General features: G+C 45.6%; 1 protein-coding gene across 7 annotated transcripts in view; it reads right to left on the bottom strand.

Annotated features, from left to right (window-relative positions):
- LOC120916494 (ETS-related transcription factor Elf-5-like) overlaps window positions 1-15,877 on the bottom strand; it is a 31,660-nt gene extending 15,783 nt beyond the window's left edge. For 2 of the 7 annotated variants that reach the window (XM_040327489.1, XM_040327490.1), the window contains exons 1-4: window positions 15,487-15,877; window positions 15,243-15,379; window positions 5,863-6,048; window positions 3,815-3,901 (exon numbers count right to left, since the gene is read on the bottom strand). In XM_040327489.1, the coding sequence (XP_040183423.1) occupies window positions 3,815-3,901; window positions 5,863-6,048; window positions 15,243-15,330 (361 nt within the window). In that variant the 5' untranslated portion in view covers window positions 15,331-15,379; window positions 15,487-15,877. The other 5 variants (XM_040327487.1, XM_040327483.1, XM_040327484.1 and 2 more) reach the window with 5 other exon arrangements.
- Between the last annotated feature and the right edge of the window lie 642 nt (window positions 15,878-16,519).

Raw genomic sequence — 16,519 nt, 5'->3', positions numbered from 1 at the left:
CACAGAACAAAGGTTACACATTTAATAGACAATGCAGCTCTGTTATGTCATCCTGTAACAACATTAGCTATTATTGATTAAAGAGAAACACATTTTTGTGCTGTATAAGGCCTCATGCACACTTGAGCTCACAGGTGCTTGACCTTTTTTTTTCATGCCTCTGAACGCCACTCCATATTGGCCTATAGCCTAGATTCACGTAGAGCGGCGCAAGTGTGGGCGGGTGTAGTGTATCGTATTTACGCTACGCCGCCGCAACTTAGAGAGGCAAGTGCTGTATTCACAAAGCACTTGCGTCCTAAATTACAGCGGCGTAGCGTAAATGTGCTGGCGTAAGCGCGTAATTCAAATTGTGAAGAGGTGGGCGTGTTTTATGCTAATGAATCGTGACCCGACGTGATTGACGTTTTGAACGAACGGCGCATGCGCCGTCCGTGGACGTATCCCAGTGCGCATGCGTCGGATAGAATGCCTAAGATACGTCGAACACTGCTTACGACGTGAACGTAACTTACGCACAGCCCTATTCGCGTACGACTTACGTAAACAACGTAAAAAGATACGCCTGTTCCGACGTCCATAACTTGCATGGGCTGCGCCACCTAGAGACCAGCTTTATCTTTACGCCGGCGTATGTCTTACGTAAACGGCGTAACTAATTGCGACGGGTATACGTACGTTCGTGAATCGGCGTATCTTGCTCATTTACATATTCGACGCGGAAATCAACGGAAGCACCTAGCGGCAAGCATAAATATGCACCCCAAGATACGACGGCGTAGGAGACTTACGCCGCTCGTATCTTGGCCAAATCTATGCGTAACTGATTCTATGAATCAGGCGCATAGATACGACGGCGGCCATTCAGACTTACTACGGCGTATCTGGAGATACGCCATCGTAAGTCTTTGTGAATCTGGGCCTATGTGTCCATGCACATGTAGGAGTAGAAAGAAATCAGCACTTTTAAGTGTTATGGCTGGAAAAAACACCAAATCGCGCCTAACCGCTAGGCACGTTTTCATTTCAATGGCCAGAATAAATGAATATTGTGGACAATGAAATAAACGTCCCAGCGCTTCATGCACCTAAATGTGTTTGGGGGAAAAAGGCAGCTTAGGCATGTTTTTAAAGCTGCTTTTCTCCTGCCATGTACATACAGGCAGCCTTGTTTCTTAGCCTTACCCAGTGACAGTGCTTCACTGCTTCATAGAATGACTATGGAAGCGATCTAACAAACATATACACAAAAAAGATTATCTAGGACTTCCCATAGATTATCTCAATAGTCTGTGTAAAGCTCCAACTTCCTTTTACCATGCTTACTTTTCTATTCTTCGCTGCTTTGTTAAAAAGTATTTTCGCTGAGCTCAGTAGCTCAAGCTGCAGTTTACGCACACAATTAAATGAGTAATTGAAGTGACTTAAATTCACCGATTTAACTATTTTCTAAACAGTTATATTTAGGGCATGTTGTGAATAATAACTATCGCAGCTGCTTGTGCTCTTAAAGCAGAGGTTCACCCAAAAAACATGTATATAAGATCATATTCTTTATACTTCCACCATGTACAGTATGCCCTTTTTTTGGCTCTACATACCTTATTATGGCTATTTTCCACCCTCCTTCCGGGTACTGACTCCCGCCGGAGTAGGCGTTTCTATGCAGAGGCGCAATGTCACCTGGGACTTCGCCCAGATGATTGACGTCCTTGAGAAAAAGTTCCCCCCGCACCCGCCTATTGCGTAGGCGCGTCACAAAAGTCACGGAGTTTCCGAAAGTAGCCGAACTGCGAGTCAGCTCTATACGGCGCCTGCGCAGTCAGCTCTACACGGCTCCTAGTCGGTGCGCAGGTGCCGTGTAGAGCTGATTCGCAGTTCGGCTACTTTCATAAACTCTGTGACTCTCGTGATGCGCCTACGCAATAGGGGGGTGCGGGGGGAACTTTTTCTCAAGGACGTCAATCATCTGGGCGAAGTCCCAGGTGACATTGCGTCTCTGCATAGAAACGCCTACTCCCGCAGGAGTCAGTACCCGGAAGTCGGGTGGAAAATAACCATCATAAGGTATGTAGAGCCAAAATAAAAAATAAAAAGGGCATACTGTACATGGTAGAAGTATAAAGAATATGATCTTATATACATGTTATTTGGGTGAACCTCCGCTTTAACTGAACCATAAATCCATCAAATGCAGTGGCGGCCCGTCCAGGTAGTCACAAACTAAATTATTATTTTTTAAATGGCCCTTTAAAAAAAAATATAGAAACCTGCCTTGAGGCGCAGTCCATCGCGCCGGACAACGTATGTATCATGACGGCCGGGTGCTTTGATTGACATTGGCACCGCCCTAGGACATGGGCGGTGCTTTCCATTCGAGTTAAAACATCACTTCAGGTTTTCCCCGTGCCAGTGATAAACCGGAAGCGACGTCAGCAACTCCGTGGAACGCACAGACCAAACAGAGCACTCTGCACTGACTGGAGAGGAGGTGCCCTGGCCCACACTGTGTGCCCGCTGACCGGCTAACAAATATACAGTGCTTTGAAAAAGTATTCACACCGTTGAAATTGTCCACATTTTGTCATGTTACAACCAAAAGTGTAAATGTATTTTATTGGGGTTTAATGTGATAGACCAACACAAAGTGGCACATAATTGAGAAGTGGAAGTAAAAAGATAAATGCTTTTCACATTTTTATACAAATGTGTGAAAGTGTGGGGGGTACATTTGTATTCCGCTCGCCTGCGTCAATACTTTGTAGAACCTCCTTTTGCTGAGAGTGACATTTTTGCCCATTCTTCTTTGCCCAATAGCTCAAGCTCTGTCAGATTGGATGGAGCATCTGTAAACAGCAATTTTCAAGTCTTGCCACAGATTCTCAATTGAATTTAGGTCTGGACTTTGACTGGGCCATTCTAACACATGAATATGCTTTGATCTAAACCATTCCAGTGTAGTTCTGGCTGTATGTTTAGGGTTGTTGTCCTGCTGGTAGGTGAACCTCTGCCCCAGTCTCAAGTCTTTTGCAGACTCCAACAGGTTTTCTGCCCTGTATTTGGCTCCATCCATCTTCCCATCAACTCTGGTCAGCTTCCCTGTCCCTGCTGAAGAAAAGAATCCACACAACATCATGCTGCCACCACCATGTTTCACGGTGGGGATGGTGTGTTCAGGGTGATGTGCAGTGTTCGTTTTTCGCCACACATAACATTTTTCTTCTGGGCCAAAAAGTTTAATTTTGGTCTCATCTGACCAGAGCACCTTCCTCCACATATTTGCTGTGTCCCCCACATGGCTTTTCCTAAACTGCAAACTTCTTCTTATGGCTTTCTTTCAACAATGGCTTTCTTTTTGCCACTCTTCCATAAAGGTCAGATTTGTAGAGAGCACAACTAATAGTTGTCCTGTGGACAGATTCTCCCACCTAAGCTGTGGATCTCTGCAGCTCCTCCAGAGTTACCATGGGCCTCTTGGCTGCTTCTCTGATTAATGCTCTCCTTGCCCAGCCTGTCAGTTTAAGTGGATGGCCATGTCTTGGTAGGTTTGCAGTTGTGTCATACTCACTATGAATACTTTTGTAAGACACTGTACATGTGGTTTAACAGGATGAATAGCTCTACAATTTTTTTTATATAAATATACCTTCTGCAAAAAAAAAGTTTGCCTGCAGTTTTTTTTTTTTTACCTCCACTTTAAACGCCTATACATGTAAGGGTTAAACTTTGTAAAAATGCAGATAAAAGCCAGTGTGTATACATTAATAATATCCAAACATACCCTCATGGTAAGGCAATGCCCTATTCTGCTCACCACAGACTGCAGTTTCAGGCTCCGCATCCTCTTGTAAAACCTGTTGGTCCAAATTCCTTCTGCGTGTTGTCACCGCGTCTAACAGGTCTGCGAGGAGGGGAAACATTAACGGTAAACAGCGCGAGGCGTGCAGACATACAGTATATTGTTTCTATAGACGGCCATTGTGGTTGATACTTTACTGAAACCCTTTACATATTTTCCCAGAGCAAGGGGAATTTTCTTAACCTCTTTATGACCAAGGCTGTGCTACTTTCTGCTCTGGACCTTGCACCACAAAAAGATTTATTTTTTACATTTAAAAAGAAGATAATTATATTTCAAGAAAAGCAAGCTAAAGTTCTAGCTTAATGCTGTATATTTGTTTATATTAAAGCCATATTAAACCCAAAAGCAAACATTTATTATATTGCAGCTTACCAATGCTTAGATAGGATGGCTGCATCTGTTTCTTTTTTTAGGCTTTCTTTCTCCTATTTTATTCTGGTGATCAAGGCAACAAGTCTGATGTTTTTCACAAGCTCAAGCTCTCTTGCAGAATGCATCCGTTTACATGGATGAGATATACCACTTAAAAGAGAATTATGGGAATGCTTTTCTGAAATCATACTTGCCTAGGTGGATACAGCATCGGTCTGATGCTGCATCTGTCCCCCGCTGGTTCTAAGACTGAGAACCGAGCGAACAAGCACGGCCGATCGCTCAGTTCTCAGTCCTCCCCGAGCAGAGAGATGGGGCCAGATTCAGGTAGGAGGGCGTATCTTTATGCGGGTGTAGCGTATCCTATTTACGCTACACCTCTGCAACTTAGACAGGCAAGTGCAGTATTCACAAAGCACTTGCTCCGTAAGTTGCGGCGGCGTAGCTTAATGGGCCGGCGTAAGCCCGCGTAATTCAAATTTGGAAGAGGTGGGCGTGTTGCATTCAAATGAGCCGTGACCCCACGTAAATGACGCGCCTAACGAACGGGCGCATGCGCGCGCATGCTCAGTATCTTGTCCAATTTACGCCCTAAGATACGCCAGGCCCAATGCCTGTGACGTGAACGTAGCCAAGGCACAGCCCCATTCTCGTACGACTTACGTAAACGAGGTAAAAAGATACGCTTGCCGACGTCCATACTTTGCATTGGCTGCGCCTCATATAGCAGGGGTAACTTTACGCCGGACGTAAGTTTAACGGATTTCCGGTGTGTTCGGCTCCTCTCGCGTGGCTGCAGGCGGAGCCGAGCGTGGCCGAGCCTAGCCGAGCGCCCAGTACACTCGGCTCGGTCTTTGTCGGCGGCGCTCTGAGACAGCGAGGATCGGCGCATAACGCGCACCCACGATTTCCCCCTGATTTTAAGGGGAAAAAAGTTTGCGTTATACGCCGATAAATACGGTAAACACCTCTAATGTTTGGTGTCCTACTTGGACTTGTGGATGTTGCTGCATTATGTAAATGTATTAGAATAGTTTTAGAATGGGTTGCCTGGAGATTGTCCATAATTTTTAAAGGGTGCCTGGAGATTGTCCATAATTTTTAAAGGGTGCCTGGAGATTGTCCATAATTTTTAAAGGGTGCCTGGAGATTGTCCATAATTTTTAAAGGGTGCCTTGACTGAAAAAAGGTTGAGAAACATTGACTTAGAGCACCACTCCGCTGATGGTTCCACTACGGGGATCTGCTAAATTTGGGTGCTGGCTTCTGTAATTTAATGTAGACGCAGCACTCCTGACAACCCATGTAAAGACAGAAAGCAGCCTCAGGCTAGGCTCCTCCCAAGCCACCCCCCTGACGCGTTTCGCCCCAGCCACGGGACTTAGTCATAGATGTGGTTTCTGTCTTAAAATGGGCTGTCAGGAGTGAAGCGTCTCTACATTAAATAAACAAAAATGTGTCACGGAAAGTATTGTGTTGTTACTTCACGAGTAAAGCACAGGTTTACTTTTGGGGAATTCTGACACCCATTAAACCAAATAAGAACTGTGATTGCCGTCTTATCTTACTGGTACTTATCAAGTCTTCTGTATCTCCGTGTCAAGCAAGCTAGTAAATGCATTTGTCACCTGCACACTCGCCTGTGAACTGAGGGTTTGTCTCATCAATGATTGTGTTGTCAGTCACACTCCAGATCTCTGAATCCTTTGAGGAACATTCAGGAGAGGTGAAGAAAGCCAAAAACGGTAAATCTGCATCACTTGCTTCATAGCTGTACTCTGACTGCTCCCAGGAGTTTGGATTAGGGTAATATTCTAAAAGAGGGAAAAAAAATCGGATTATTATGGGGAGCAGGGTAAGTGTTTGTCACGGCTCTGGAATCCAGGATTAGACGCGCAGTATATTGAATATTAGCAGGGTTGTGTTTGGAATGAGAGTATCAGCTCTTTTTTGTCAAACATATTTTCAGTACCCAAAAATTGTGCAAGGTAATGTTTCTCCTCTGTACATATTTGACATTCATCAACAATATGAGATACTTGATATATAGGAACATGGTAATTACATCTCAGTACAGTAATTCCCCTAGTTACAAACATATTCCATTCCGGAAGCTCATTCGTCAGTCCAACAAAGATCAGCGCTTGCAGACAATGGCTGCGAGCGCCGATCAGTGTGATCTGGTAGGGCGGAGTTCCCCTGTCAGAACACAATGGCACAGGCATTTCTTGTGTTGGTAAGGCGATCTGTCAGTATTTTTTCGTTCAGCCCGCTGTACTATTAGCCAGATTGACAAATAGTTACGCCGGCGTATCAGTAGATACGCCGACGTAACTCCGAATCGAAGCCTTCGTAAGTTTAAGTGTATGCTCAAACTGAGATACACTTAAACCTAGCATGCGCCGTTGTAACTTAGGGTGCAATTTTTCCGCTGGCCGCTAGGTGGCGCTTCCGTTGAGTTCGGCGTAGAATATGTAAATGACTAGATACGCCGATTCACTAACGTACGTGCGCCCGTCGCAGTAAAGATAGGCCGTTTCCGTAAGAGATACGCCGTGTAAAGATAAAGCTGCCCCCTAGGTGGCGTAGCCAATGTTAAGTATGGACGTCGTTCCCGCGTTAAAATTTGAAAATTTTACATCGTTTGCGTAACTCGTCCGTGAATGGGGCTGGATGTAATTTACGTTCACGTCGAAACCAATACGTCCTTGCGGCGTACTTTGGAGCAATGCACACTGGGATATGTACACGGACGGCGCATGCGCCGTTCGTAAAAACCGTCAATCACGTCGGGTCACGAGTAATTTACATAAAACACGCCCCCCCACATCCTCATTTGAATTAGGCGCGCTTACGCCGGCCCCGTTTACGCTACGCCGCCGTAAGTTAGGAGACAAGTGCTTTGTGAATACAGAATACAATTTATTTATTAAATTCGATACGCTACGCCGTCTTAAAGATGCGCCGCCGTACCTGAATCTAGGTATATGTATTTAGTTTTATAGGATTGGACATGCAAACACATGTTCACATCTTTGAAAGTTCGCAAGTTGAATGTTCGTATGTAGGGGGACTTAAGCCCTATATACAAGATCGGTTTGTCTGATGAAAACAGACTGTTTTCATCGGACAAATCGATCGTGTGTGGGCCCCATTGGTTTGTTTTCCATCGGTGAAAAAAAATAGAGCATGTTTTAAATTTTTCCTATGGATAAAAAAACGATAGAAAAAAACGATCGTCTGTGTGGAAGTCCATCGGTCCAAAATCCACGCATGCTCAGAATCAAGTCGACGCATGCTCGGAAGCATTAAACTTCATTTTTCTCAGCACGTCGTAGTGTTTTACGTCACCGCCTTTGGGCGCGGTCAGATTTTTGACTGATGGTGTGTAGGCAAGACTGATGAAAGTCAGCTTCTTTGGATATCCGACGAAAAAATCCATCGGATTAGATTCCATCAGATATCCGATCGTGTGTACAGGGCTTTACTGTAAGGCAAGTTAATTGTCCATTACTTCATCCTAACCCAGGGGTTTCCAAACTTTCTAAACAAAGGGTGGGCCAGATTACTGTCCTTCAGACTTTAGGGGGTCAGATTGTGGCCAGTGGGAGGAATAGTGCCCCATCACTGGTGTCAGTAGGTAGAATAGTGCTTCATCATTGATGTAAGTGAGAGGAATAGTGCAACATCACAGGTATCCATGGAAGGTATAGTTCCACATTGTTGGTGTCAGTGGGAGAAATAGCACCCCATCATTGCTCTCAGTGGGAGGAATAGCCCCCATCATTGCTGTCAGTGGGACGAATAGCGCCCCATTGTTGATGTTAGTGGTGTGAGGAATAGCGCCCCATTGTTGGTATCAGTAGGAGGTATAGTGCCCCCAACATTGGCATCAATGGGAGGAATAGGACCCTGTTATTGCTGTTAGTGGGAGGAATAGTGCATCATTGTTGATGTCAGTGGAAAGAATAGTGTCCCATTGTTGATGTTAGGGGCAGGAATAGTGCCACATTGTTGGTGTCAGTGGGAGGAATAGTGCCTTGTATTAGTTTGAGGAATAGTGCTCCAAAGGCCAGATAAAGCCAAGCAAATGGCCACATCAGGCCCACGGGCCATGGTTTTTAGACCACTGACCTAACCTATTTTAAACCTTACGACAGGGGTCAAGTCCTGGGGAAAAATGTGTGGGAACTCCCACCCAAGATCCACTCCCCCACCAAAAAAAAAAAATGATACGCTCATATGCCTCGATGCCGCAATGTCTTCTGGGAGCTTTTCTCGTTGTTCCCAGGAGACATTGCGGAGGTCTGCCGCGAGTTATCGCGGGATTTAGAAAGAACTTCTTTCTAAATCCCGCGATAACTCGTGGCAGACCTCCGCAATGTCTCCTGGGAATAATAAGAAAAGCTCCCAGAAGACATTGCGGCACCGAGGAAGTGACGGAATACCCGCACACTACCCGATGAATCCATATACAGGAAGCGGCCAGTAACATAAAGGATCACTAAGGTTCGCCTGCCCCTGACAGTGACTCGAGCTGGGCATCGCCGCTTAGTGAAGGATTGGCTCGGGCGGCTCGGCTGCTCTAGTCCTGCAAAGGGAACCGAGTTCCTGCTGTGAAAAAAGTGCAGGAACTCCATTCTCACGCGTTCCCTTACGATTACTTTTAACATTAACCAATCACCTAAAAGGTAATTTAACCTTTAAACCTGAAATGTATCCCCAACCTAACTATAACGCTTAACCTCAATGTAACCCCTAACTCTTAACATTAAAGGAGTTCTCTGACCTAAAACTTTTAACCCCCGCTGTGCCCGGGCTGTAAAACTATACAAAATAAACTTTCACTTACCTGCCTACGATCCCCCGTTGTTCCGATATCGCCGTCCGGTTCTCCGGTCCCGGTCTCTTCCGCTTCCTGCGTGTCGGTGACTCACAGTGCGCTCAGCCTATCAGCGGCCGCGACGGGACATTGCTGCGGCCGCTGATAGGCTGAGCGCACTGTGAGTCACCGACACGCAGGAAGTGGAAGAGACCGGGACCGGAGAACGGGACGGCGATATCGGAACAACGGGGGATCATAGGCAGGTAAGTGAAAGTTTATTTTGTATAGTTTTACAGCCCGGGCACATCGGGGGTTAAAAGTTTTAGGTCAGAGAACTCCTTTAACCAAACCTCTACGATGTTCTCTGTAGCATCTTGTGGTAACAGAAATGAGAAAAATAAATACAGTTTCCCTGCAATAATGCTGTCATCAGATAGGATGGTGGTGTAAGGTGGGATTAGATATAAGATGTCCAATTGATTTCAATCAGATCATTTCATATTCTTCCATAGATAGAAGTCTACTTTGGAAATACCAGCTGAACGTATAAAACCTTATCCATCACCACTACCAGCCAGCACTGGTAGTGTCTGCATTGGCTCCTCTCCTCTTATTGTATAAACATGAATAATCAGGTAAACAGGACATCTATGTTTATGCCTAAAAGCTCACTTTAAGACATCGGGCCATATTCTGAGTATAGTTACGATGGAGTATCTTAGGATACTCCGTCGTATCTCTCTTGTTTGGCCAGTGTATCTATGCGAGTGATTCTTAGAATCATTTTCGCATAGATACGCTGAAGATCCGACATGTGTAAGTCACTTAAACTGTCGGATCTTAAATGTAATTACTCCGCCGGCCGCTAGGTGGCGTTTACGTTCAGGTCTCATTTGTTTATGCAAATGAGCCTGATACGCCGATTCCCGAACGAATTTGCGTCACGTAACCGTCGTTACCCCTGCTATATGCGGGGTAAGTCCAGTCCCACGTAGGCCATGTTAAGTATGGCGTCGGGTCCGCGTCGTGTTTTCCCGTCGGGTACGTCGTTTTACTAAGTCGTTCGTGAATACGACTTTACGTCAATGACGCACACGTCGGCGTCATTGACGTTTTACGCCGAGAACTGGAGCATGCGCACTGGGCTATTTTAAGCCCGGCGCATGCGCAGTTCGTTAGAATCGGGGGCGCGCTTAATTTAAATAGAAGCCGCCCCCCTTGGATTTACGCGGGGATACGCCGGGCCAAATACACTACGCCGCCCCAAACTACGGAGCAAGTGTTTGGGGAATACAGCACTTGCTCCTGTAGGTTGGGGCGGCGGAGTGTAAATGGCTTACGCGACGCCCGCCCGAAATCTACGGGAATATGGCCCATCCAAATCATGTCCACACAACCAACCAGCTTCTAAAGCAGGGGTCTCCAAACTTTCTAAACAACGGGCCAGTTTATTGTCCTTCAGACTTTAGAGGGGCCGGACGGTGGCCAGCAGGAGTGGAAATTTTTCTGGCATTGGTGGGAGCAAACATCGCCCCATTTGGTATAAGGGAGGAATAGTGCCCTATGGTTGGTATCATTGGGAGGAAAAATGCCCCATTGTTAATGTCAGTAGGAGAAATGGTGCCCCAGTGTTGATTGTCATTTGGCAGATTTATGTGTCTTGCATCAGTGGGAGGAAAAGTGCTCCAGGGGCTGGGTTCAAGCAAGCAAAGGGCCGCATTTGGCCCCCGGGCCGCAGTTTGGAGACCACTGTTCTAAAGTCTTACGGCTGCTATGCAAACTCAAGCATCGGTCTTTATGTCAGTCTAAAGATTAAGGCTTGCTATGCTTATGCATAAACAAAAAGAGGGCCTCGGTTACAAAGGGCACCTTTATTTTTTAACTATTATGAAGTGCAAAGGGACATTGGAGTAATATGTGGGTAAGCTGGCAAAAACGACAGGACCGTCCATAACTACAGAAACATGAGGGTGTACACTCACATTCTAGAGGGAAAAGTGAATTTTCCATCATTTTTTTTTAGAAAGAGGCACAATAGCCTCCGCACTACTCTATAGGGTTCTTCTATTCTGGAGAGTTTGTTCTCTCCTCTTCATAGTGTGCTGTAAGTTCAGACTGGTTTTTAATGGTGTCAGTATCTGACAATTGGCGATGGCCTAACCCTTCTCTGCACCCAATAGCACTGGATTCTGGTCAGAAGAACTGTAGATATTACTCCCAAGCAGTAGTGTATTTAGGTTTTGTGCTGCCATAGGCCTGACTAAACTCGTGTACCCCCTAATTTAAATATGACTGTTTGAATTAAATCAATGCTGCCATCTAATGGACATTTTGTTTAACTGCACCATTTCCATTAAATTCAGTTAGTTAGAATAGCTGGTTAGTTTTGGTCCATGCAAGGCTCTGTATTTCCTTCCCAGAATGCTTTGCACCATCTTCAGGCCTTTCTTTCTATTTTCTCCTTGGAAGCAAGCACATGTCTGCTGAGTTCTATCCCACGTTAGCCATACCGATCCATCTCCGGCACGTTTATCTTTGTGTCTCTAGCTAGGTAGTTAGGGATGCTCTAATTGTGTGATTATTTACTAATTGTACTTGTTTGTATCTGTTTCAGTTTTACTCTATCTTGTACTAATAAAAGTTCATAAGGATTCTGCGCCTACTGGAATGCATTGGTATGAGAAGAGTTAACAGTGTGCCCGAATACACATCGGTCACGTGTAGTGAGGGGCATAACAATGACAAACCCCTTCCTGTCAAGGCCACACCCCTTGCTGTTTAAATTTTGAGTGGGGACACTAGTTCCTGGGCCAGGAGGGGACAATTGATTCCCTTAATTTACATAGATTTTCTCTCACTTCCTGTTTGGCTATGGGGCAGGAAGTGAAGGGAAATCTCTGCAATGGGACAGGGATGGTAAAAAATAACCTGACAGGGGCTATAACCCTTCCTTACTCTATCCAAAATTAAAAAAAAAGTGTTGCCTAAAGTTCTACTTTAAGCACAAATTTCTGATAATTTTATGGAGAGGACTAAGAAGATATAACCATGGCAATGGTGCAGCAGAAAACATATAGCACAGTGAGGAAGGTTTGTGGTCCAGGATGATAGGACAGTGAAAATTTGAAAATTAGAAGCACCCCCCCCCCCCACATATGTGGAATGCTGGCCGCCCCCATACCAGAAGCAGTGTGGCCGCTAGACTAATTTGCCTCTCTGCCCAGTCCGCCCCATAAGACTGGCGCTACACTAACAGTTTAATGCAAGCTGTCAGGGACTCTTTCCATGCTGCCCCCCTGCAAAGTGCTGCCCTAGGCCTGGGCCTTGTTGGCCTAGACCAGGATACAGCGTTGCTCCCAAGATTTTATTTAGACATTCTGTCCCCCTACACCCATTGTCTTATGCCTGCCCTACCCCTACCAACTACCTAGCCTTAGTACCAGACTAACAGGATCAGGATGTCAATGTACACAAGACACAGCAAGACTGGGAATGCACATAGTTAGCCCACTGTGTGTCAGGACATCTGGAACAGGTGACTAGAAGAGTAGAGCATGCCTTCATCTTATTCTGGTAGCAGTTGGCATCTAGTTGTCAGACACAGGGTGGGTAAACTGAACATATTTTCAGAAGCAAAAGTGCAAAAACATCAGGAATAATTTTAACTGAGGACCCAGGTGGATTACAATGGCAGTCTGCCAATTAAACCTTCCTATTTTACAATGTATTACTGATGGTCAGAAGTCCATAATATGCCCTTTCTATATATTCCTAGGATGGCTACCAATTCAGGCACTGCTGGGCTTACTTATTGGAAAGTCTAGTATCCTCTGCAAAGTACAATAAAAATATCCTGTGTTATATGGGAATGTGGTACTTGAACCCGGCAACATGACATCTGTGCCACCCCATGCAGTCCTGCCAATCTAGACTACAACTTGTGATGACCATACAGAATATGAACTTTAATCACTTTCCAGCTGGATTACAATGGCAGAAAATATGTCAGTCTTCCAGCCAAACCCCTTATATATGCCAATGTGTTAATGAAGTTCAGAACTCAATGGCATGCCTTCTCAATTTATTCCCAGAAACGAAGGGCCAGATTCTCGTAGATCGGCGTAAAAATGGGCGGGCGTAACGTATCTGATTTACGTTATGCCGCCGCAAGTTTTTCAGGCAAGTGCTTTATTCACAAAGCACTTGCCTGTAAAGTTGCGGCGACGTAGCGCAAATCACCTGGCGGAATTCAAATTCGGTGGGTAGGGGGTGTGTTTCATTTAAATGAAGCGCGTCCCCGCGCTGAACGAACTGCGCATGCGCCGTCCCTTAAATTTCCCGGCGTGCATTGTTCTAAATGGACGTCATTGGTTTTGACGTGGACGTAAATTACGTCCAGCACCATTCACGGACGACTTACGCAAACAACGTAATTTTATAAATTTTCGATGCGGGAACGACAGCCATACTTAACATTGACTGCGCCTCATAGACCCAGGGGCAACTTTACGCCGGGAAAAGCCTAACGTAAACGTCGTAACTTTACTGCGTCGGTCGCGCGTACGTTCGTGAATTCGCGTATTTAGCTAATTTGCATACTCGACAGGGAAATCGACGGAAGCGCCATCTAGCGGGCAAAAAAAAAATTGCATTTAAGATCCGACAGCGTAAGAGACTTACGCCTGTCGGATCTAATGGATATCTATGCGTAACTGATTCTAAGAATCAGTCGCATAGATACGACGGCCCAGATTAGGACTTACGACGGCGTACATGGCGCTGCGCCGTCGTAAGCCCTTTGAGAATCTGGGCCTAAGACTACCACCCAGGCACTGCTGAGCTTTCTTATTAGAACGCCTAGTATCCTCTGCAAAGTACAAAGAAAATATCCTGTATTCTTGGGGCGAATGTGTCATTGGTAGCCAGAAACCCTTATGCCACGTACACACGATCGGATTTTCCGTCGGAATTCCGCTCAAGCTTGGCTTGCATACACACAGTAGCACAAAAGTTCTCTGAATTTTGCGCCTTGGAATTACTACAGACAAACGGAATTTCTGACAGGATTTTTTTCCATTGGAAAATTTAAGAACCAGATCTCAATCTTTTGTTGGCGGAAATTCCAACAGCAAAAGTCCGATGGAGCATACATACGGTCGGAATTTCGGACACATCGGACTTTTCTTGTCGGAATTTCCGATTGTGTGTAAAGTCTTGTTGCCCTAGGCCAGTGATGGTGAACCTTGGTACCCCAGATGTTTTGGAACTACATTTCCCATGATGCTCTACATTTCCCATGATATCTACATTGTACACTGCAGAGTGCACGAGTATCATGGGAAATGTAGTGCCAAAACATCTGGGGTGCCAAGGTTCCCCACCGCTGCCCTAGGCTTTGACCTGTGTTGACTATGCAAAATAAACCGTTTTAACAGGGGCGGACTGACAACTCGTGGGGCCTCCGGTCAATAGGAGATTATGGGGCCCCCCGGGCACTAGGAGATTATGAGGCCCTGTGCAATAGGAGATTATGGGGCCCCTTGCAATAGGAGATTATGAGGCCCCGGGCACTAGGAGATTATGGGGCCCCCAGGCAATAGGAGATTATGAGGCCCCGTGCAATAGGAGATTATGGGGCACCCAGGCAATAGATTATGGGGCCCCCAGGCAATAGGAGATTATGGGGCCACACAGTATACACACATACAGTAGAAATACACACAGAATACACAAACACACACTGAAAAGGTACCGGAGAGGCGGGGCAGCTATAATCTTGGGATTTTTAGACCAAAGGGATGACGGTAAGGGACATTTCAGGGACAGATGTAAAAAAAAAAAATTTTTACATACTGTCCCTGGTTTTACTGAGGCTGGCAACCCTGATAGGGCCCCCTAGTGGCATGGGGCCCTCGGGCAGTGCACGAGTGCACGAATGGTCAGTCCGCCCCTGCGTCTTAATCATCTCCCACCCCAACCCGATTCCATTGAAATGCATTCTCCGTACATTCCTTAGAAGACAGTGTTACTAGCCCTAGTGGATTCTTCAAAGTAATGGTAAAATCTTCCCAAAGGGGAAATAGACAGCAATTAAAACCTCAAAGGACATCTAAGCCTTCTCCGTTCTAAAATTGAATTTTGGGCAGAGTTACACTTTAAACATCATTACCTGCTCAGGCTCACCTGTTAACAATGGCTGGTTGGTGCCGCTGCCCAGTTCAGCTGTCAGATTGCTCAGGATGGGGAATGGTACAGCAGCAGCATGGTACATCTTGGCAGATCTTCAGCAGACTCCCTCTGAATGCAGTCAAGTGCAAGCTCTGCAGGTCAGACAGGATGGGACCAAGTGATTAAGGTGTTGATGTTCATGGACAGTGTAGCAGGTTACAGAATGATAGGAAAGCAGGACAGGGGGAACGGTATTTACCAGAAATAGTTGTAGAACAAGAATAAGCAGTTTCTCGTACATCAGGAACAATAAGAGGGAGAATCGTACCGGTAATGTAGGTGGATTGTCTCTAACTGATCCTTATCCATTCACAATGCATGTCTTCCAAGAAGCCTCGCCGTTTAATAGGCTTCTAATCGGGGTTTCTCTTGCTCATTGTTTTTCGGGTAGCTTTGCTTTCCCAGAGTTTCAGTTGAATGTATCAGCATGGCGGACTGCCAGATCTCAACCTGTTATTAACTGAAGGGCACTCCCTGTAAGTTTATCTGGGAAAACAAAGAGTTACTGTAAACTGACGGACAGGCAGGACTCCTAATGATACCGCAGCAGAAAAAATAATGGCAGAAATAAGTATTATTGGAAGGGCTCAGGTCAGTATGAGTATGACGAACGATCTATAATCAGAAGGGGTCAAATCTTAAATGGTCATTTCATTGTTCAGGTCATTCTTGGGTCAGTGCTAAAGGGGTATTGACTATGGTCATGGTGCCATCTAGTGGATTTTTTTTATATTGCATTTAAAAGTTTTTCAACGTTTGTCTTCAAAGCAAGTTGGCCAAAGTGGATCATTATTCGCTTTTAACTCTTTAGAGCCGGTTCACACTGCGGCGGCACGACTTTGGGGGCGACTCTGCAAGTCGTCCTGAAGACGACTTCAGAGGCGATTAGCAAAATGAATTCTGTATAGAAGTCAATGCAAATCGCCCCGAGCCGCCCCCGAAGTCATACAGGAACCTTGCGTCACTCCTATTAGAACGGTTCCATTGCATAGAATGGGACGCTGACGAGTCACCCCAGTGTGAACCGGCTCTTAACCACTTGCTTACTGGGCACATATACCCCCCTCCTGCCCAGGTGAAATTTCAGCTTTCGGCACTGCGTCGCTTTAACTAACAATTGCGCGGTCGTGCGACGTGGCTCCCAAACAAAATTGACGTCCTTTTTTCCCCACAAGTAGAGATTTCTTTTGGTGGTATTTGATCGCCTGTGCGGTTTTAATTTTTTGCACTAT

The sequence above is a fragment of the Rana temporaria genome, chromosome 10 (genome assembly GCF_905171775.1).
Source record: "Rana temporaria chromosome 10, aRanTem1.1, whole genome shotgun sequence".
Classification (NCBI taxonomy): Eukaryota; Metazoa; Chordata; class Amphibia; order Anura; family Ranidae; genus Rana; species Rana temporaria.
This window is presented reverse-complemented; position numbering and strand designations above follow the sequence as displayed.